The sequence below is a fragment of the Capra hircus genome, chromosome 3 (assembly GCF_001704415.2).
Source record: "Capra hircus breed San Clemente chromosome 3, ASM170441v1, whole genome shotgun sequence".
NCBI classification, from domain to species: Eukaryota; Metazoa; Chordata; class Mammalia; order Artiodactyla; family Bovidae; genus Capra; species Capra hircus.
The window spans coordinates 34,633,742-34,655,433 of NC_030810.1; the positions used below are offsets into that span (position 1 = coordinate 34,633,742).

General features: G+C 39.0%; 1 protein-coding gene across 1 annotated transcript in view; it reads left to right on the plus strand.

Annotated features, from left to right (window-relative positions):
* HOOK1 (hook microtubule tethering protein 1) overlaps positions 5,965 to 21,692 on the plus strand; it is a 70,229-nt gene continuing 54,501 nt past the window's right edge. Inside the window, exons 1-3 of the mRNA XM_018044771.1 lie at positions 5,965 to 6,288; positions 13,387 to 13,472; positions 18,904 to 18,976. Of these exons, the coding sequence (XP_017900260.1) occupies positions 6,226 to 6,288; positions 13,387 to 13,472; positions 18,904 to 18,976 (222 nt within the window). The 5' untranslated portion in view covers positions 5,965 to 6,225. The remainder of the gene's footprint in view (positions 6,289 to 13,386; positions 13,473 to 18,903; positions 18,977 to 21,692) is intronic.

Consider the following 21,692-nt stretch of genomic DNA (forward strand, 5'->3'; position numbering starts at 1 on the left):
CAAACCTCCTGAATGCTAATCTGCATCTCAGAATCACTTCGTGCAATTTTTTTCTTATAATATAAATTTAAAATCTTTTGTATTGTATCTGTATATTCATCAGTGACAAAGATGCCTTCACTCTTGATTTGAACATGAACATGAACTTCATCACTGAAATCTTAGAATAATCTCTTTTGGGGTAGCTCAACAGGTTAGTAATCATATTGATTTTAAATACTGAAATAAAATGCACTTAAAAGCAGTTTTATTAAGTGATATAAAATCTCTTAAGTCTATGAAAAGCCCCAGAAGCAATATTTTCAGTATCATGTAAGCCTCCAAATGATCATTATTTTCATGGCCAAGGTGAAGTATTCCCTTTTATACCCAGTGGGAAGGAGTCCTCATCCTTGATCCATTTTCTCCAGTTTCTTTCTCAATAGTCACCAGGTCTGAAAATACCTGTGGGGATGACCCTCACTGAGTGCTCAAGTCAATTCTGTCCAGGGTTGTCTCATCAAAAAGCTAAAGCCCACTTGTGGTTAGTGTTTGGGGTTGGTCTTGCGGTCTTGCTTTCTTAAAGCCAGTACAGTATTTAATAGAGCTAGGCACTTGCACTAACTCTGATCACAGGCCTAAGAACAAGATGTTGTTTTAAAATGTAGATTTTCATCATCATTTCTCTTCCCTGGGAGTCTACCTAGGGCTTGTAAACCCCCTTTCCCAGGGTGTGGACACTCTTATTCCAAAGTATCTCCCAGATTCTACAAATTGTCACAATCTAGAAATGTCTCCTGTTGTATTCAGCTGATTATAGATCTAGATGCTGACTGGATGTCGGATCTTGTGTGTAGGGGCCCAATAATTTGCTTCAGGAATGGATGCTTTGCTGGGGAGGTCCTCTGGGTTGTTTGCTGCTGATATGGCCACTCTGCTAGAATGGCTGTTCTTTCTGAATGTCTAGATCTGTGCCTGTCCAGGCCAGGGTTTTCTTCTATCTGGTGTCCACCCTCACCCATTCAGTGTTATCTACATATCAGCAGGGAAAATCTTAGACTTCCCTATTTTTTCACTCCATAACTTGTATGGGCAAGGCACAGATACCTCTATCAGTAGAGCCATCTACAGTTCTTTTTAAGGTACCTAGTTAGGGCTTTTCTCCTTTTATCACATATCCATCCACTTAGAGGCCAATTTAGAGCTTAAAAATCTAATCCCGATCTCATCTTTCTCTTTTAGAATTTTTGGTTTTATTTTTAAAAAGTAATATTAGTTCATTCTGGTAAGAGAGGAAATTTTAAAAATTAATAATCACTGTGAATAACCTCTACCAAAATTTTAATGTATCTTCTTTCACTGTTTTTATAATGACTGCAAACACACACACACACCCCTTAAGACATACATGCAGTGTAAATGATAGTTGTGCTAAAATAGATTTAGCAACTATCATGAGCTAGGAGTTCTGTTAGGCATTTTATATGCATTTGGTATTCACAGCAACCATATGAGTTTACATGGAGGGAATTGCTGGTTTTGTTTTTGTCTGCAGGCATCCATATCCCCTACTCTATCCACATGGGGCAACCATTGCATGATTTCACCTTGGGTTTACAGTCCTGGTAGGGCAGCCATTCTAGGTACTTTATCTTCTGGCAAAGGATTGGACAAATATGTCATGATAGACCCACTAGATGCTCTTTCTCCAACTTGAATCTTGAATAGAATAACTCAAAAAGACTTGAAACCATTTTTATCATATTCATCTGTGTGGCACTCTCCTGAAAAGACTTGTTATAATTTTTGCAGCCTAGATCTGATGAGCTGCTCTGAGACCTGCCCTTTCCCATGTGGAGTTCTTCAGATTTTTTCTCTGAATCCATGAGATTTTGTACCTTTGCAATAACATTTTAATAGTTACCAGGTTAAATTTCACTCACTTATCACCAAAAAACCCCTAATCAATGCAGAAATGCACAGTAATATATAAGTATTATTTGAGTTTACAGAGATTGAAATTGGAGATTACTGAAATTAAGTGACTTGCCCAAGATCATCCAGGCAATGTCATATCAGGTATCTAGAACACTAAAGTTTGAACTTAATTAAAAAAAAAATTTATTGACATATAGTTGATTTATAGTGTTGTTAGTTTCAGGACACAGCCAAGTGAATCAGTTACACATATACATATATCCACTCTTTTAGAGTCTTTTCCCATATAACCTTTACAAAGTATTGAGTAGAGTTCCCTATGCTTTACAGCAGGTTCTTATTAGTTATCTGTTTTACATATAGTAGTGTGGCAATGGCACCCCACTCCAGCTCTCTTGCCTGGAAAACCCCATGGACGGAGGAGCCTGGTGGGCTGCAGTCCATGGGATTGCTGAGAGTCGGACACGACTGAGAAACTTCACTTTCACTTTTCAGTTTCCTGCATTGGAGAAGGAAATGGCAACCCACTCCGGTGTTCTTGTCTCGAGAATCCCAGGGACGGTGGAGCCTGATGGGCTGCCATCTATGAGGTCGCACAGAGTCGGACATGACTGAAGCGACTTAGCAGCAGCAGCAGCAGTGTGTATATGTCAATCTCAATCTCCCAATTTACTGCCCCCACTTATTCCCTGGTAACCATAAATTTGTTTTCTACATGTGACTCTACTTCTGTTTTATAAATAAGTTCATTTGTATCCTATTGTTTTTAGATTCCACATATAATGATGTTTATCTTTCTGCATCTAACTTACTTCACTCAGTAGGATAATCTCTAGGTCCATCCATGTTGTTGAAAATAGCATTATTTCATGCTTTTTATGGCTGAGTAATATTCCATTGTATGTATGTACCACATCTTTTTTATCCATTCCTCTGCTGATGGACATTAGGTTGCTTCCGTGTCCTGGCTATTGTAAACAGTGCTGCAATGAACATTAGGGTGCATGAAGCTTTTCAACTTATGGTTTTCTCCCAGTATATGCCCAGGAGTGGGATTGCTAGGTCATAGGCATAATTTTAATCAAGTCTCAATCTCTCTCTGTTCAAACACCTAGGGGTAGGGTGGGTTGTGTGTATGTGTGTTTGTTTGCATTCTTATATATATTCTTCCAAAGTTGAGATCTAGCCATATTCAAAATTTTAATTATTTTCAGTTCTTTAGTTTGTTGTCAAGTACAAAGAGGTAAAACTTACCAATTATTCTAAAACCTGGATATTATCATTATATTACTATTCATCTCTCTCTCTCTCAAGAGAGCTACACTGTATGTACAGATTTGTATCATCACTTTTTAATTTTAATATTATTTTGTAAGCATTTTCCTGAGCAATTAAACTTCTTTCAAAATATTTTAGGAACTACTATATATTTTATTGTATGGATATATCATAATGTAGTTAATCATTCGTCTTTCAGATATTTAATGGCTGTTTCTATTTTCTGCTTTGATAAATAGCACTGCAATCAACAACTTTGTTGGCATCTGATTATTTTCTTAGAATAGATTCTGGAAGTAAAATTGACTTAAAGCCTTGAACATTTTGAAGATTCTTGATATCCTCAAAAACTTTTCAGAAGAGTGTATCAATTTATACTTCCATTGCTAGTGCTTAAATGTTGGTTTTATTCAATTCTCCAAATAATGAGTGCTGACTTTTAGAAATGAATGCCAACAGTTGGAAAATAACAGCCTACATTGTATTAGGCATTTCTCTTAACATCTTTTTTCCCTGGCCCAATGTAATGGAAGATACTCTTATAATTAAAAACGGAAAAAATTTTCTAAAATGCTTGTTCCAGTTGTATATGAAAATGCACTTTACTCTTTTCGACATTATTTTGTATTCTTTTATTTCAAAGATTCATGTTTTACACTTTTCTAACTTTTCAAATTTGAAATATTTCTTTAAATTCACAATCATGTCCTCACATGTTAATATTTTCCTATTGAATCTAGTATCATGAAGAGAACTGGGCATCTATTCTCTGCTTGTATAGATCCCAGAAAGATAACTCAATTGCCCCTCAGTTGCCCCTTCTTAAATATTTCCAGTAGTCACTAATGTGGCTCTTAGTGACATGTTCTTATACACTTCAAAGCATATATGATTGTAGTAACTCATATCTGCAAAAGAGTTTTTGATTCATAAAAATTTTCCACATCCATTATCATTTTTGCCCTTATGAGGTACCCAGGGGAGGTCAGTGTCATTCTCATCATTTTAGGAAGGTGGAGGTTAGGTTCCACGGGAGAAAGCTGTCAACATTGCCAGTGAAGAGTAAAATCAAGACCCAGACCAGGTCTTCAATTCCTAGATCTTTTACTTTTCATTAACTCATATTGTGGAGACTGACAATAACTAGCGTTGCCAGTGTACAGAAGTATAAAATAACTCCACACAGTGTAAGAACGTCCTGGAATAATGTTAAGGGACTCAACAGCAAATGCATGTACTCTATTTTTAGAATGAGACTGATTTAAATTGGGGGGCTTTTAATTGCAGTGATCAGTTTTAAACATTCCATGTCCAAACATAAAAATGCAATGATGTAAATGAGCCAGCTGCATTTTTACACAGAGCATGAACTGATGAGTTTATGAATGAGTGATGAAAATCAAGCGAGAGTAATAATATTCTGCTGCTGGAGCTGCTCAGTCGCTTCAGTCGCGTCCGACTCTGTGCGACCCCATAGACGGCAGCCCACCAAGCTCCGCCGGCAGCCCACCAGGCTCCGCCGTCCGTGAGATTCTCGAGGCAAGAACACTGGAGTGGCTTGCCATTTCCTTCTCCAAGGCATGAAAGTGAAAAGTGAGAGTGAAGTCGCTCAGTCGTGTCCGGGATTCTCGAGGCAAGAACACTGGAGTGGGTTGCCATTTCCTTCTCCAAGGCATGAAAATGAAAAGTGAGAGTGAAGTCGCTCAGTCGCGTCCGCCTCTCAGCGACCCCATGGACTGCAGCCTACCAGGCTCCTCCGTCCATGGGATATTCTAGCCCAATTCAATAGCCTAAGCTATATATCAGTCAGTACCTTAGTTTCCAATTTTACACCTCCCCTCCTCCAGGAACATTTTGAGAAAAGACAGGTTTTTCAACCGCTCTAGAAACATAACAAGCATTGTACATTGATATCTTTCATATTTTTTTGAAAAGTAAAAGATCATTTCATTTTTCATTTTCCTACCTGAAAATGGCTTTCCCTTTTGCCTCATTTAAAATAAAATTGTCCATGGTTTTGTGATCTTGTGAGAGCTTATTTGATTTAAGCAGCTTTACAGTATTCACTCCGGGAGTTGGTGATGCTGAGATTCATGGGGTCGCAAAGAGTCGGACACGACTGAGCGACTGAACTGAACTGAATAGTATTTTACCCCATAGGAAAAAATTTCTTTCCCATATCTGCAAATTAAAATATCCATTTCTAATGAGCGCCTAGAACATTAACTTTCCCTCTCTGGATGGTTTTTATTTACTGGTAGGATCTCTCTCTGAAGACGCTGTGGAAGCAGTCTGTCGGGCTCCACAGGTGTAGCCAGGAGCTACCCTACTCGCAAGGAGGCGGGAAGATGCCTGGAGTTTCTCCTACACATTCCTAGGCCCCCGTGGCCACTTCTGCCCTTAGGGCTACGCGATCGTCGGCCACACTAACGCCCCATGGCGCACGCGCACTCATTGCCCCCCGCCCTAACTGCACCTGCCAGGTCACAAACCCCTTCCCACCGGCTCCAGCTCTCACTAGAAGGCTCAGTCTTGTCTCACGTTGATTGGTCGAAGCCCAAGAGGGTGCGTCCAATCAGCAATCCCTCTTGCTCAACCAATTCCCGCCCTTCCCGCCCCCTCCCCGCCCCACCCGTCCCTCTCAGGCACCTATCTTCTTTGTGACTGGTGCGCGCCCAGGTCACTCAGTGCGGCAGGCAGAGGTGTGCCGGAGTGGGAAGGAGGGGCGGGAGGAGGGCGGGGAGGGGAGAGGGGAGGGGAGGAGAGGGGGCGGGGCTCAGGTGCCGTGCGGCGCAGTCCGGGCCAGAAGCGGGTGGGGGCGAACTGCGGAGCGGGGCGGGGGCAGCGGCGAGGAGGGCGTTACGCCGGCGACGTCGGCCGCGCGAGGCTTCGCGCGTGAGCGGCGAGGGCACTGGGCCTGGCTACCGAGCTTTCCTGGTGGGCGAGCAGGTCCTCGACGCCGGCTCCTGGGGGAGCGCAGGGAGGCGGGAGGTGTCGGTGTCAGCGGTGTAGTCGACGGCGGTCCTGGCCATGGAAGAGACGCAGCCGCTTCCGCAGTCCGAGCTGCCGCTGTGCGACAGCCTCATCATCTGGGTGAGTGCGAGGGGGCGAAGGGGCCCGAGGGGCCGCGGCGAGTTCCTGGGGCGGGGGTGGGGGTTGCCTGGTTCTCGCAGGCTAGCCTGCGGAGGAGCGAGGGTCACCTGCGTCCCGGACACTCCGCGAATTGCCCTCCGCGTCTCCAGTCGCCCTTGACCTCGAGAGTGCCACCTGCGGGTCGCGGGGCAGGTGTGCGTAGGTGAGTGAGTGTGCGTACGTGTGTTTCTGTCTTCGAGGGCGGGAGGGGGAAGGGTAAAAGGAGCTGGGATGGGGGTGGGGGAGCGGGAAGGAGGACATTTGTCTTACCGCCCTGATCATGCTCCTGACAGCTGTGGCGGGAGCCTAGCGCCCATCCGTTTACTCCCCGCTGGGCCATTTGCTCCCCGCTGCTCTGTGCCCAGGCCCTAGACTTTCTGGACCACCGACATTCTTGCCTTCCGTCTGCAGAACAGCCTTCTCATAGAGACCTTTATGCTTCTTGGGAGTGAAGACCCCCCTCTGAAACCTCCCTCCCACTGCAACCACCTAGCACTAATTTGGACGCAGGTGGCAAAGAAGTGGTTTTAGTTCATGGGTCATTGCTTCTCCCAGACCCCAGGACCCCCGTTTTTGTAGAAGCCTCTTAGAAGACATGTTTCCACGTATATATATACTGCGTGGATCAGAAGATAATGTTGGGGGTGGGGCGCTCGTATTCTCTTTTTCTCACTGGTTCCCCTCCTCTTCCAATGGAAAAGCATTTTCTTTAAAGAAAAAATACTTGGCATTTTCGTTTGCAGTTTATCTGCACTTGGTAGTCCTATTAATTTGTGTTGGGTTTGGACAGACAGGATCAGTCCTCAGTATTGCGATCAACAAAAGTGGCTCACCTTTTGGAAGTGCTCAGCGACCGGAGAGAGCTGACATTTAGGTGTGGCTTCTAATCCATATTGGGCAGGTTTGACGCTCCATGGTCCACAAGGTGCAGTCAGTGATGCTCACCCCTAAAGCAGTTGTTTAGTTTTGTGTCCGGGAGTGTGTGTAGAATGGAATGTAAACAGACTAGATTAAGAGGCAGTAATTGATGAATTTCTCAATCTCTCAGTGCATGTAATTCAAAAGAAATAAATCAGGGAATGTTTCTGGCAGTATGTGAATTCTCTTGTAAACACCATAATGTAAAGCTACCTTCACACTTTGGAGGTAAATAGTTTTTGCTCTAAGTAAAATGCAAGCATCTGGAGTTTCTGAGTTAAAAGCAATTAGCTGACTGTTCACCCATATTTTCGCTTAAACTTAGTATGGGGTTTAAATGCCATATTTAAGGTTGTCATGAAACAAGGCAGTTACTTCTGCTGGTGTGGTTTAGTAAATGACTAATTAAAGGGTGTTTCCTAATCTGTTGGATTGTTGCTCTAAACATGTGACTTATATAGTAAAGTTAGTCTTCATGATGTCATTGACCTATATGAGGGTTGATGAGGTATAATATTTTCATAAATTTTATTTAAAAATTTAAACTATTTAGTGACTATATCCATTCTTTTAATTAGTATTAATAGTGAAGTTCCTACTTTGTATAAGACACTGAGGAAGAAAGATATCAAGAATAATCAAAGAATCTTCCATTTTAATTGGTGTGGTAGGTAGATCTGTGTATTTTTTGTAATGGAAGGCAAAATTCCTTAAAAACAGTAAAACTTTTATTTTATTTGTTTTCAGCCATGCCATTCAGCATATAGGGTCTTTGTTCCTCCACCAGGGATGGGATTGAACCCAGGCCCCCTGCGTTGGGAATGCAGGGTCTTAACCACTAGACCTTCAGGGAAGCCCCATGTAAAAAAATCATTTAGGGAATCTCCACACTGTTCTCCATAGTGGCTGTACTAGTTTGCATTCCCACCAACAGTGTAGGAGGGTTTCCTTTTCTTCACACCCTCTCCAGCATTTATTGCTTGCAGATTTTTGGATCGCAGACATTCTGACTGGTGTGAAGTGGTACCTCATTGTGGTTTTGATTTACATTTCTCTAATAATGAGTGATGTTGAGCATCTTTTCATGTGTTTGTTAGCCATCCGTATGTCTTCTTTGGAGAAATGTCTATTTAGTTCTTTGGCCCATTTTTTGATTGGGTCGGGGATGATTTGGGAGAATGGCATTCTAACATGTATACTATCATGTAAGAATTGAATCGCCAGTCTATGTCTGACGCAGGATACAGCATGCTTGGGGCTGGTGCATGGGGATGACCCAGAGAGATGTTATGGGGAGGGAGGTGGGAGGGGGGTTCATGTTTGGGAACGCATGTAAGAATTAAAGATTTTAAAATTTAAAAAATAAAAAACTGAAAAAAAAATTTTAAAAAAAGCAAATTATATATTAGAAAGGTAAAAGTATTTGGGGGAAAAAATAAAGCAGAGTAATGAAAAAAATAAATTAATTTAAAAAAATGAAATAAAAAAATCATTTAAAACATAAGGAATGATAATAGATGGCAGAGTATAATCGGTTGTTTGCTTCTCCAGTTCTCTCAGGCTGCTGAAACACTATGGAGAAAATGGAATTAATGTGCAGACTGTTGCCTCCCAAACGCTGCCATAGCCAAATAATCCTGTTTCCATACCCAGCCCAGCTTTATTATTAAGATTAACCATACAGTTCCTCTCGTGTTTCTCTTTGCAAACCTTAATCAGTATCCTGTTTGAGTCCCAGCCCTTCTGCCCATCAGGAAAGTGACCTCCTCCTTATCTTTGGCTCTGGCTCTAGATCCACACCTTCCACGTTGTCTAAAACTTTGCTCTGTCATTTATCCCCTCTAGTATCTATTTTTTCCTTTCCATTAGCTCCTTCCTCACTACATGTAAACTTGCTCGAATCTTCCCTCTCCTAAAGAGAAAAAATAGAAAGCCATCACTGTCTACTGAACCACACTCTGTCCCCCCACTTTCCTTCAGTCCTATTTCTTTCATTTTTAAATACTCATCCTTTATACTTTTTGAACTTTTATTTACACCTCAGCCCACTGCACTGGAGTTCTTTTCTCTAAGGCCTTCTCTTACTGGCTTTGGCAAACTGGAAACTTTTAGTATCCTTATGTTAATTGATGGTTCCTTTGTGAAATTATCTTCTGCCTTAGTTTCTTGGGTTCTTGCCTCTAGGCTTTTCTTCACTTCTTTGAATGATTCTCAGAACTTTGCTGATTGTCAGCCACCTCACTGTTAGTGTTCGCTTACCTCTCCAACTTTCCACCAGCTGCCCTCATGCCATGCTTCTCTGTGCCCCCATGTTGCGTTGACTTTCTTTAGTAACATAAGCATTTGTGTGGGGTTTTATTTATAAATGCATCACAGCTTTTTAACTTCTCTTTCCTCTACTTTGAAATATCCTTCTTCTAGTTCTTTCAGTGGCTGATTGACTTCTTACCATTCATTTCTTGGGTCTAGTGTCATCTTTCAGAGACACTCTGTGACAGTCAGTGACCTACCTGTACCCTACTCATATTCCCGTCGTAACCTGTTAACCCCTTTTTGTTGTGTCTGTAAACACTTAACATTCTCTGAAGTCATCTTATTTGCACTTTGGGGACAGAGCCCTTGCCTGACCTGTTTTCTGTTCTGTCACCAGGAACAAAAACTGACTAGGATCTCTAGTACAACATTGAATCAACGTGATGATAGTAAACATCCTAGTCTTGGTCCTGATCTCGAAGACTGATATTCCACCATTGATTATTACACCATTAAGTACCTGGGATACATTTTTAACTGTTTCATAGAGGATTAATGAATTTCAACACGTTGAAATCAGGAGAAATGAGTTTTCAAGACACAGAGAAGAACCCTTACAAGTAATGTAAATGGTCTTCTTTGATGATAGGTTGAAAGATGGTAATGGAAGGCACGTTTGTCATGATATCCCTGGACTCTTAATGTGTTCCCTGCCAATCTTAAGTAATGTTAACCTGTTGAGAGGAAGTTGTAGGAGATAGAAGTTTAAAAAAAAAAAGTTATAACAGAGGAGAGAGCACAGCTGCTAGTAAACCGTGTTCTCTCAGTGCTGCACATTATTCTGGGAAAATAGAACCATCCTTAACAGAGAAGTCACCAAGAAGAGTTGGTTAGGTGAAGAGATGCCTGTTCTGATAGTGTTTTAAAAGTTACGCTTTATGATTTGAAATTCATCTTAAAATAACTAATTCTTCAAAATGTTATACTGCCACTTAGCAAAAAAATTCAGGACTGAAAGATAAATTTGGCATCATTTACATGGTGGAGAGAGTTCAAGGTATGTGTGTAAAGATGAATTTAATTCTGCCTCTTGGCTCTGTGACATTTGAAATTTTAAAGTCTTTGGACTCGAATTTTACCAATAAAATTAAAGTGTCAGATATGCCCAAGTTACCAAAAAAAAAAAAAAAAAAAAAGCACGGTTGAATCGTTTTCATAAAGATCTTAGAACTCAAAGCAGTGATCCTGTTTCTGAAATGAGCAGCTGGAGGAAGAGAATTTGAGACCAGAATTGATTCAAAGTTGAGTTTTTGTTGACTTACAGTTGTGAAATCCCCTTTTCTTTCTTGATTTCTTTGACATTTATATTGAAGCAGTTTAGGAACAGCATTTCCACATTTCTGATCATTTGCTTTATTTAAAAATAAAGAAGAAAGTAAGATGCTGTTTGCGAGAGGACTGTGTTTAGAGATGGATGCCTTGTCTGTCGTTTTTGGGTCACTCACAAAGAGACTTCGGCTTCTTCACCTCTATGAAGAGTGTTCTGAAAGAATACATTTTCTTTTGTCCTGCTGCTTTGGGTATACTCCCCGTACTGGGCTTTATAATTTAGTCACACTTCTTGGTTATAAAGTCTTTCACTTTAGCCAAATGAAATGACATTCTCTGTTACCTACTTTGTAACTAGTTTAAAAGCTTGCAGGAAATACTTTTCATGGCTGTAAAAAGGAGAAATTGATCTTAATTTGGGTGTGGTGGGCCTTGAGGCACTCAATGTATTTACTCCTTTTACATACATCTTTACTATTTTGTCTAATAGTCTGTGTCTCATGAAATTGTCTTTTTAAAATCACTAATCACAACCATTTTATAGAAAGTTAATGGGGTAAAGTGTAAGTAGGAAGGGTTGAAAAATGGAAGCTGCATTTTACCTGAAAGTACATGATTATCTTCCTTTTAAAAATGCCCTAAACCCTGGGGTTTTCCGTCCTTGTACACCCATTCAACTGCAAAACCCTTTTTACTTTGTATTTTACATATTCCATGAATTCACGCTGTCCTCTCAGTCAGTGTTATGGTAACTCATCTCAGCATCCCAGGTTATCACAAAGACTGTTGCCGGAGCCTTCTGACCGACACAGGCATAAAGCTCTTCTCTCCCATTCTCTGTGTCACTCTTACTGCCCTCCACAACATACTGAAGATGTCGCTCCCTTGTTACTCTTCAGTGATTCATCACCCAGAGCAATAGTTCTAAAAAAATGAGGTGCCTAACAATCACTTGGGGATTTTCTGATTCTGATACATATTGTCTTAGACTCCACACTTTGAGAAACCCTGACTCACAGCTAATGTGCTAACAGCTGTTGAATTTGTACCATGTGCTAGACACAGATCTAAGTACACTGTGTTTGCTAATTTATTTAATTCTCACAACCATCTTGTGAGGTAGAAACTATTCTGCTGTTTCCCCATAATATGGATAATGCCCTGAAGGTTAATCCCAAGTTTCTCACCACGGCCCTTCCGAGCTCTAACCTATACCCCTTGGTTGTCTCCCTTGGCACTGAAATGCGTAGAAATCCAGCAATACTGAACTATGCGTTACCTAAAAATACCATTTCTTTTCTTGTGTTTGTACTCTTTCCATGTTTCTATTTCCTAAAGCTTCCTTCTGCTGGTCCTTTGTAATACTCAGGACCATCCATTGGAATCGTCTCTAGTAAGTCTTTCCTAGTACACACCCTAGTTAGACTAGCTGGCTCTTGCACACTTGAGGACATTTTGTGCCTGCTGCAGTCACAGGAGTAGAGTGGCATCTTCTAGAGATGGTTCGTGTCTTTTTCTCCTCTCCTGAATTCTCAACTGAAGCTACTTAAATGTGGAAACCCGGTAATGTTCCCTTGTAATTCCGCCTTATACTGCAGTGCCCTACGTACAGTAGAAAGCTCAGGAAAGTATCTTTATCTTTGTGCTTTGAAAGTAATTGTGGCTTGATTTAGTTTCTGTTAATCTTCCATGTTGTGTTAGGATAATAGAGACAGATTTCTAGAACCTCAAAATAAGCAGCAACCACTAAAGGTGTTTTATGGTGGTGAACTAAGGAATTAGAATTGAATAATTGAATAGTAAAGGAGATGAATAAATGTGGGAAAAGAGAATCATAGTGTATTTAATTTAAGATCTTTACAGATTGAGATTGGATTTCTAGGAAGTATATAATCCATTTTAGCTCTGCTGTAATTTGCTTTTAAATAATTCTTCTATCTGGTATTTACCTATTAGAAAGAGCTGCCACCATTTCACTTTTCTTTTCAAAATATACGCGAATATTCAACAGATTTGGAAAGTTAGTAGTATCTAGCACCGAACTAGATAGAAACAACTTGATGTTGTAGGTGGGCCCTGGACTGTTCGTGCTCTAAGGATAACTGTTGGTAGCAGGCAGAAGTCTTGCCTAGAGCTCAGTGATAAACTAGGTAGTGTTAAACTTGACATTTGTAGCCTTTGTTTTCCTAGCAAGTGATATGAATGAAATTTTAACTTGCAGATATTAGGTTATTTTAAAGTTCTTTTTCTGATGTTATTCTCCTAAAAATTGACAAAACACAAAGTATGACTCTCTTAAGAGTTCTACATGTATTTTTCAGAAATTCTGAAGTACTTCATACATGACATCGATATATCTAAATATTTTAGGTATAATATTCAGTGGTTTTATGAAATGTTAAGTGTTTATTCTTATAAAAATACAACACAGCTATAGAAACTTATTAGTATAGTTTCCTTTGTTTGGCAGAGAGTGTTCTCTCTAGTGTTCATTCATGTATATAAATTCAGTGGAGTGAGGAGTATGGCATTAAAGTAACTTGCTTGATGTCATTTTAGCTGCAGACATTCAATACTGCTGCACCCTGTCAGGATGTCAGACAGCTGACTAGTGGAGTTGCCATGGCACAAGTTCTTCATCAAATGTAAGTTTTGTTTCAAGTTCTTCTTAAAATAATTATATTGTAAGGCTACTGAAACTTGATCTTTTTTAGCGCTGACAGGCGTATGGTATCAAGGTATTCATCTAGGGGACAAAAAGTTTTACCATCTGATTATTTCTTGCTTATTCATAGAGATACATCTTAATTAAATTACCAATCAGGATTCTTATCTATTCAAGAGGTGTTTAATTTTAAACTTGTTCCGGTCGTGTTCACAAGTTATAGTTACTAGGAAAGAAGCAGGTTAAATGAGTGATGTAATTTCTTACAAGGTTTTCTCCAGTTATACTATTGTCATTTTAAGGTATCAGTGTGTAGAGATTATTGTTTTTTAGATAATTCAAACGTGAAATACTGATTTTAGAAAAAAATATTAAATTTAAAATTTATATTTGAATTAATAATAGCAATTGGATGAATCCACCAATTATGAAATGTTCTGTAAATGAAATTTTAGCTCACAAATGCTAGGGAACCTTACCCAGTAAAGAGATTCTGTTTGGGTTGGGCCCATTTTAAGTAATTATACAATATCAAAAGAGCCTTAATCCGTTATTTCACCATTTTGGCCAAGCATTGTAAGAGGATTTGGGTTATAATATCCACAGTATGAACTGTACTTTTAATAAGATAAAAGGGCCAATGCTATAGTCATAATTTATTGTCATATTGATTTTGTATTAGCTGACATTCGTGATAATATATCTTCAATGAATCCTATGTCTGCTACTTGGCTTTAGATGTCAGAAATTGTTTAATTATTGCCATCATTTTTGTAAAGGTTCTTTTTTATGATTGACTCTGAAAAATGCTTTAGCAAAAAATGGGTTAGCAGAAATTCTTTACCATTCTTAAAAAAAAAAACTTGAAACAATATCATAATCTTAGTTACTTTGAATCTTTAAAATGATCTAATTTGAATAGACAGATTTTATGGTTAACTCAAGATTAACACTTTAAAAGATAAATTTAGCATGTTAACATATTTTTTTTGGCAGTCATTCTGAAGTATGCCTTACTTCCCTGCTTTCTTAAAAATGTTTCTTAATTATTTTATTTTTACCCTGATTAGCTTTCAGTTCAGTTCAGTTCAGTCGCTCAGTCGTTCCTGACTCTCGAATGGCAGAGCAACCCCCCACCCCATGCCACCCCATGAATCACAGCACACCAGGCCTCCCTGTCCATCACCAACTCCCGGAGTTTACCGGGAGTCCATCGACTCGGTGGTACCATCCAGCCATCTCATCCTCTGTCATCCCCTTCTTCTGCCCCCAATCCCTCCCACCATCAGGGTCTTTCCCAATGGATCAACTCTTCGCATGAGGTGGCCAAAGTGTTGGAGTTTCAGCTTCAGCATCAGTCCTTCCAATGAACACCCAGGACTGATCTCCTTTAGGATGGACTGGTTGGATCTCCTTGCAGTCCAAGGGACTCTCAAGAGTCTTCTCCAACACCACAGTTCAAAAGCATCAATTCTTTGGTGCTCAGCTTTCTTCCCAGTCCAAATCTCACATCCATACATGACCACTGGAAAAACCATAGCCTTGACTAGATGGACCTTTGTTGACAAAGTAATGTCTCTGCTTTTGAATATGCTGTCTAGGTTGGTCATAACTTTCCTTCTAAGGAGTAAGCGTCTTTTAATTTCATGGCTGCAGTCACCATCTTCAGTTATTTTGGAGCCCAAAAAATAAAGTCAGCCACTGTTTCCACTGTTTCCCTGTCTATTTGCCATGAAGTGATGGGACCAGATGCCGTGATCTTAGTTTTCTGAATGTTGAGCTTTAAGCCAACTTTTTCACTCTCCTCTTTCACTTTCATCAAGAGGCTTTTTAGTTCCTCTTCATTTTCTGCCATAAGGGTGGTGTCATCTGCATATCTGAAGTTATTGATATTTCTCCCGACAATCTTGATTCCAGCTTGTGTTTCTTCCAGTCCAGCAATTCTCATGATGCACTCTGCATACAAGTTAAATAAGCAGGGTGACGTTATACAGCCTTGACGTACTCCTTTTCCTATTTGGAACCAGTCTGTTGTTCCATGTCCAGTTCTAACTGTTGTTTCCTGACCTGCATATAGATTGTCTTTAAAGTGATTTACTTGGTCCAAACTAAGAATTGGGCTTCCCAGGTGGTGCTAGTGGTAAAGAACCCACCTGCCAAAGCAGGATATAAGAGACACTGGTTCAGTCCTTGGGTCAGCAAGATCCCCTGGAGAAGGGAATGGCAACCCACTCCAGTATTCTTGCCTGGAGTATCCCATGGACACAGGAGCCTGGCAGGCTGCAGTCTATATGGTCAGAAAGAATTGGACACAACTGAAGCAACTTAGCATGCACACAAGAATTGTGAACATGGTCTTGTTGATTTGGGAAGTTCATCATTGTTTTAATGTATAGTCTGGCCTTTTCTCATTGTTGTGGGTGTTGGTATAGATATAGCTATCTTGTGATTGGCATAGATGTAAGGCTGATGAATGTTCACTTACTTTGATATCCAAAAATGTTATTTATATGTATTGAAGCATATTTCATATCTTTACACCACAACATAGTAGATGAGAGCTGTTTTTACCACTATATGATGATATATATATGGCTCTTTGACCTCCTATATGCCAGTACTATACCTGATGTTTAGAGTAGGGTCAGGTTAATTTTAGTTGAACTGTATCCTTTATCACCAACTCATTTTTACATAATGTGTTGGATTCTCTTGTTATTGCTGATCTTCTGTCTCTCTTATTTTTCTTTTTTTATTCTCTCTTTTGTCTCTTAGCATCTTCTAATAGCTTTTCTGCAGGAATAATATGAGTGAACCAATCAGAAAGCTTTCTTTCTTCATAAAACAAATGACAGTGACCTAAAATTGGCCCTAAACCTCTTGCTTCATTTACTTGTTTTTGCATGTACTTAGATGTGTAAACCTCCTTATCCTATAAGAGCCAGTTTAAATTTATTTTTCTTTTGAACTCCTTTCCATTTTTGTAAGCTTTTTAGAAGTCTGGTTCCAGACTGTGAAACTCACAGCATATGTTTTCCCTTAGTTGGGTTAGTGTATCATACTCCTGCTTTTAAAAAAAAAGAAGCAAATTTTATTTTATTTCTTTGAACACTTCAAAGCACTTTATATATGTTCCAATTTATTATGTGTTTCTTTGATGGCTGTTGTGACTCACATCAAAGTTGTTACTGAAAATGAGATGGGAAAGTTTGCCTTTTTAAGGAAATAGCAAAATCTAATGAATAATTCTTTCATTAGTTACCTGAGGCAGATACACTTCTAAATAATAGTCTTAGACATGATGAGTCATGAAATTGTTGCTAGGATTCTACACTTCTTTGTCATCTTTAGTGTGAATACATAATACGTATCTCTTTTTTAAATGCAGAAACTGTTGCTATTTTAAAGACAAATGGGAGAAAACCTGTATTCATTTCTTGGGATTTTCATAACAAAATGCAACAGATTATGTGGCTTAAAACAACAAAAATATATTCTTTAGAGTTCAGGAGGTTACAAGTCCTATGTCAAGGTATTGACTGGACCATGCTCTCTTCAAAACCTCTAGGTCAGGATCCTACTGTGCTGTTTCTAGTCTCTGGGTCTCCAGGCATCCCTTAGTTTGAGGTTCAGTTCATTTCAGTCGTTCAGTTGTGTCTGACTCTTTGCAACCCCATGAACCACAGCACTCCAGGCCTCCCTGTCCATCACCAACTCCTGGAGTCCACCCAAACCCATGTCCATTGAGTCGGTGATGCCATCCAACCATCTCATCCTCTGTCGTCCCCTTCTCCTGCCCTCAATCTTTCCCAGCATCAGGGTCTTTTCCAGTGAGTCAGCTCTTCGCATCAGGTGGCCAAAGTATTGGAGTTTCAGCTTCAGCATCAGTCCTTCCAATGAACACCCAGGACTGATCTCCTTTAGGATGGACTGGTTGGATCTCCTTGCAGTCCAAGGGACTCTCAAGAGTCTTCTCCAACACCACAGTTCAAAAGCATCAATTCTTCGGCGCTCAGCTTTCTTCACAGTCCAACTCTCACATCTATACATGACCACAGGAAAAACCATAGCCTTGACTAGACAGACCTTTGTTGACAAAGTAATGTCTCTGCTTTTGAATATGCTGTCTAGGTTGGTCATAACTTTTCTTCCAAGGAGTAAGCGTCTTTTAATTTCATGGCTGCAATCACCATCTGCAGTGATTTTGGAGCCCAGAAAAATAAAGTCAGCCACTGTTTCCACTGTTTCCCTGTCTATTTGCCATGAAATGATGGGACCAGATGCCGTAATATTAGTTTTCTGAATGTTGAGCTTTAGGCCAACTTTTTCACTCTCCTCTTTCACTTTCATCAAGAGGCTCTTTAATTCTTCTTCACTTTCTGCCATAAAGGTGCTCTTTACTTTCTCCCTTTAGTAGCTATTTCTCTAAGAGGATAGTAAATTTTTCATCTTTGTGTTAATTTCACTCAATTTTTTACTCAGAGTAAGCCTCCAAATATTGTTTAGAATATAATCTTTTGTTATAGCTGACTATTTTTAATCAGGTTATTCTTCAATGCCTTATTAAATACATAATAATTTGATATAGCGGCTCTTTGTCTTGGACTTCTATGTCAATTTAAGGCTTAACAAATATAATAGTAAACTTTGCTATGTACTAGTGTCACTTAAGAGAAGTAAATGGAAACCCACTCCAGTATTCTTAGCTGGAGAATCCTGTGGACAGAGGAGCCTGGAGGGCTGCTGTCCATAGGGTCACACAGAGCTGGACATGGCTGAAGTGACTTAGCATGCATGCATGCATGCATAGGAGAAGGAAATGGCAACCCACTCCAGTATTCTTGCCTGGAGAATACCAGGGACAGAGGAGCCTGGTGGGCTGCCGTCTGTGGGATTGCACAGAGTCAGACATGACTGAAGTCACCTAGCAGCAGCAGCAGCAGCAGCAACAGCATTGTCACTTAGGGCAAATTACTATCTTATCCTGAGTTCACTAAAGGAATAAGATTGGGGATCATATACCCTTTACTAAGTTACTGTTATATTAAAATGATGTGATATGGAAAAACATTAGGTACAATGCTTTACATGTAGTATATACATTAAATTGTTTTCTTTTTTTTCCCTTTAGGATTGGGATTTTTACATATAGCTGCCACCAGGGTGCCTAGTATGAGTTATTTAGTAAATTTTATTAAATTGAAGATGTTAATGACTTAATTCATTTACTATGAGAAATTCCAAAAGAAACCCTTAGGAATAACAGAAAATTCAGTGGGTTCATTTTAAATAATATTTACTGTTCTTAATAAGGACAGCTTTTAAGATGGAAAATAACTTTATCTATTGATTAGATTTGGTATTTCCATGTCATAAAAACATTTTAATGTTCATTTGTATTTTTGTTGTAGTGATGTAGCTTGGTTTGATGATTCTTGGTTAAGCCGAATTAAAGAAGATACTGGTGACAACTGGAGAATAAAGGTAAGCAGAATGAATGCTCGATATACATGATCCAGACAGTGGTTCTGAAATTAGCACTGCTGCTGCTGCTGCTAAGTCGCTTCAGTTGTGTCCGACTCTGTGCGACCCCATAGATGGCAGCCCACCAGGCTCCCCTGTCCCTGGGATTCTCCACGCAAGAACACTGGAGTAGGTTGCCATTTCCTTCTCCAAGCTCAACTAAATCTTCTTTTTTAAACTAACTGAAGGCTGTATTTTGTTGTGTATAGTTTCAGTTTTGATAGTTATATGTGTTCTTATACCATCATAATCAGACATAGAACATTTTCATTAACCAAAAACATGTATGTATTCCCCTTACTAGTTAATCCTTACTCCTAAGTTGGCCCTGGATGGCCACAGATCTGCTTTTAGTCACTGTAGGTTTAATTTCTAGAAAGTGAAAGTCGCTCAGTCTTGTCTGACTCTTTGCCACCTCGTGAACTATACAGTCCATGTAATTCTCCAGCCCAGAATACTGGAGTGATTAGCCTTTCCTTTCTCTGGGGGATCTTCTCAACTCAGGGATGAACCCAGAGTCTCCCATATTGCAGGCGGATTATTTACCAGCTGAGCCACAAAGGAAGCCCAAGAATGCTGCAGTGGGTAGCCTGTCCCTTCTCCAGGGGATCTTCCCGACCCAGGAATTGAACTGGTGTGTCCTGCATTGCAGGTGGATTCTGTAGCAACTGAGCTAACAGGGAAGCCCTTAATTTCTAGAGTTCAATATAAATGGAATTGGACATTATGAACTCTCTGATATTCTTTTACTCAGTGTAATGTTTTATTTAGAGACTCATCAATGTTGCCTGTATTAGTAATTTGTTTTTGTTTTTGCTGACTAGTATTTCATTACACTGATTTACTACAATTTGCTTAGCATGTTGATGAATCTTTGAACTGTTTTTAGTCTTTCTTCCTTAATACTGGTGATTTATGTCTTTTCTATTTTCTTTCTTGATAAATCTGGTTTGATTTTCCATTTTTTGAATTTTTTTTTTCAAAAGAGCAGCTTTTGTTTTCTTTTTTGTTGATTTCCTTTCTGATCTTTATTATTTCCCTTCTTCTTTATGTCTGCACTTTTTTTGCTTCTTAAGATGAAAGCTTAAATAATGTTTTAAGCACTTTTCCCTAATAGTAAGCATTGCCTTAGCCACAGCCACACATTTTAACATACTTACTATGTTCTTATTTTCATTTCATTCAAACTACTTGATAATTTCCCTTGTGATTTTTCTTTTGACCCCTGAATAAGTATTAGAATAAGTATTTCAGCTTCTAAATATTTGAGAATTTTTTATGTATCTTTTATTTATTAATTTATAAATTAATTCCATTTTGGTTTGAGAACATACTCTGAATTTTTACATTTACTGAGACTTATTTTGTGACCTAATATATAGTCTGTCTTGGTGAATATTCCATGTACACTTGAAAATAACATACATTCTGCATTTCTACAAGTATAGATTATTTCACTTCTTTGATAGTACTGTTTACATCTTTTATATCTCTACTGATTTTCTGTCTGATTATTCTGTCAGTTAAGGGAGGAAGAGTTTTCAAATCAGTAATGATGATTGTGGATGTTTCAGTTTCTCCTTTCAGATCTGCAAATATTTTAATCATGTAATTTGAATCTATGTTATACGGTTTACATACATTAGTTTTTTATGTCTTGTTGATGAATGAATCTACTTACCATTATGAAATGACTTTCTTTATCCTGGTAATATTTTCTGTTTGAAAGTGTAATTTGTCCGATACTGATAGAACCACTTTTGTTATGATTTTTTTTGTCTGTTGTCTTTTTCTTTTCTTTAGTCTCTCTCTATTTATATTGAAAATGCTGTGGACACCTAATAGGTCTTGCTTTTTAAAAAATCCATTAATAGTCTCTTTATTTAGTTTTTTTTTAAATAAAAAAAAAAATCATTAGCTTGCTTATATTCCTGCTGTTAAATCCTTGAACATTTTAAACGAGCAGTTTTAACTTTTGTTTTCTAATTCTTTCATCTCTCATTTTTGGGCTTCTTTCTATTGACTGTGGTTTCTCCTAATTATAGTTCACATATTCCTGCTTCTTCATGTGTGTAGTAATTTTTTTATTGGATTCTAGATAGTATGAATTTTATTATTGAGTGTTGGGTTTTTTTTGTATTTCTTTAAAGAGTGTTGGATTTTGTTCTCACAGGCAGTTAAGGTGCTTGTGAATCAGTTTGATTCTTTCATGGTTTGTGGAAATGTAAGGCAGATCTAGAGTTATTTTCTCTTCTTGGACTATTTAGATTCATTAAGTTGTGACCTTTTTGAGGTCTTTATTGAATGCTTATCTGTATGAACCTGGTCATGGTCTCTTCACTCATACTGGTGAGAATTTCAGCTGTTTCTGGCCCTGTGCAATCTTCAGGAATTGTTCAGTTTATAGTTCCCTGGATTGTTGTTTCTTTGGAAATTATTTTTGTTTAATCTCATAGAGTTTCACCCATGCACGTGCAAGTTATTGTTCAGCCAAAGAGTCAAAGGAACTACTATGCAGATTTCTGGAGTTCTTTCTTTCCATAGCTCTCACCTCTTCATTTATCTACTCTGCAAATCCCAACTACCTTGACCTTCCTGAACTTCTGATGTCTATCTACTCAAATCCACTGGAATGTCAGGCTTTGCTTCGTTTCCACCTCCCTATGCCATGGTATGA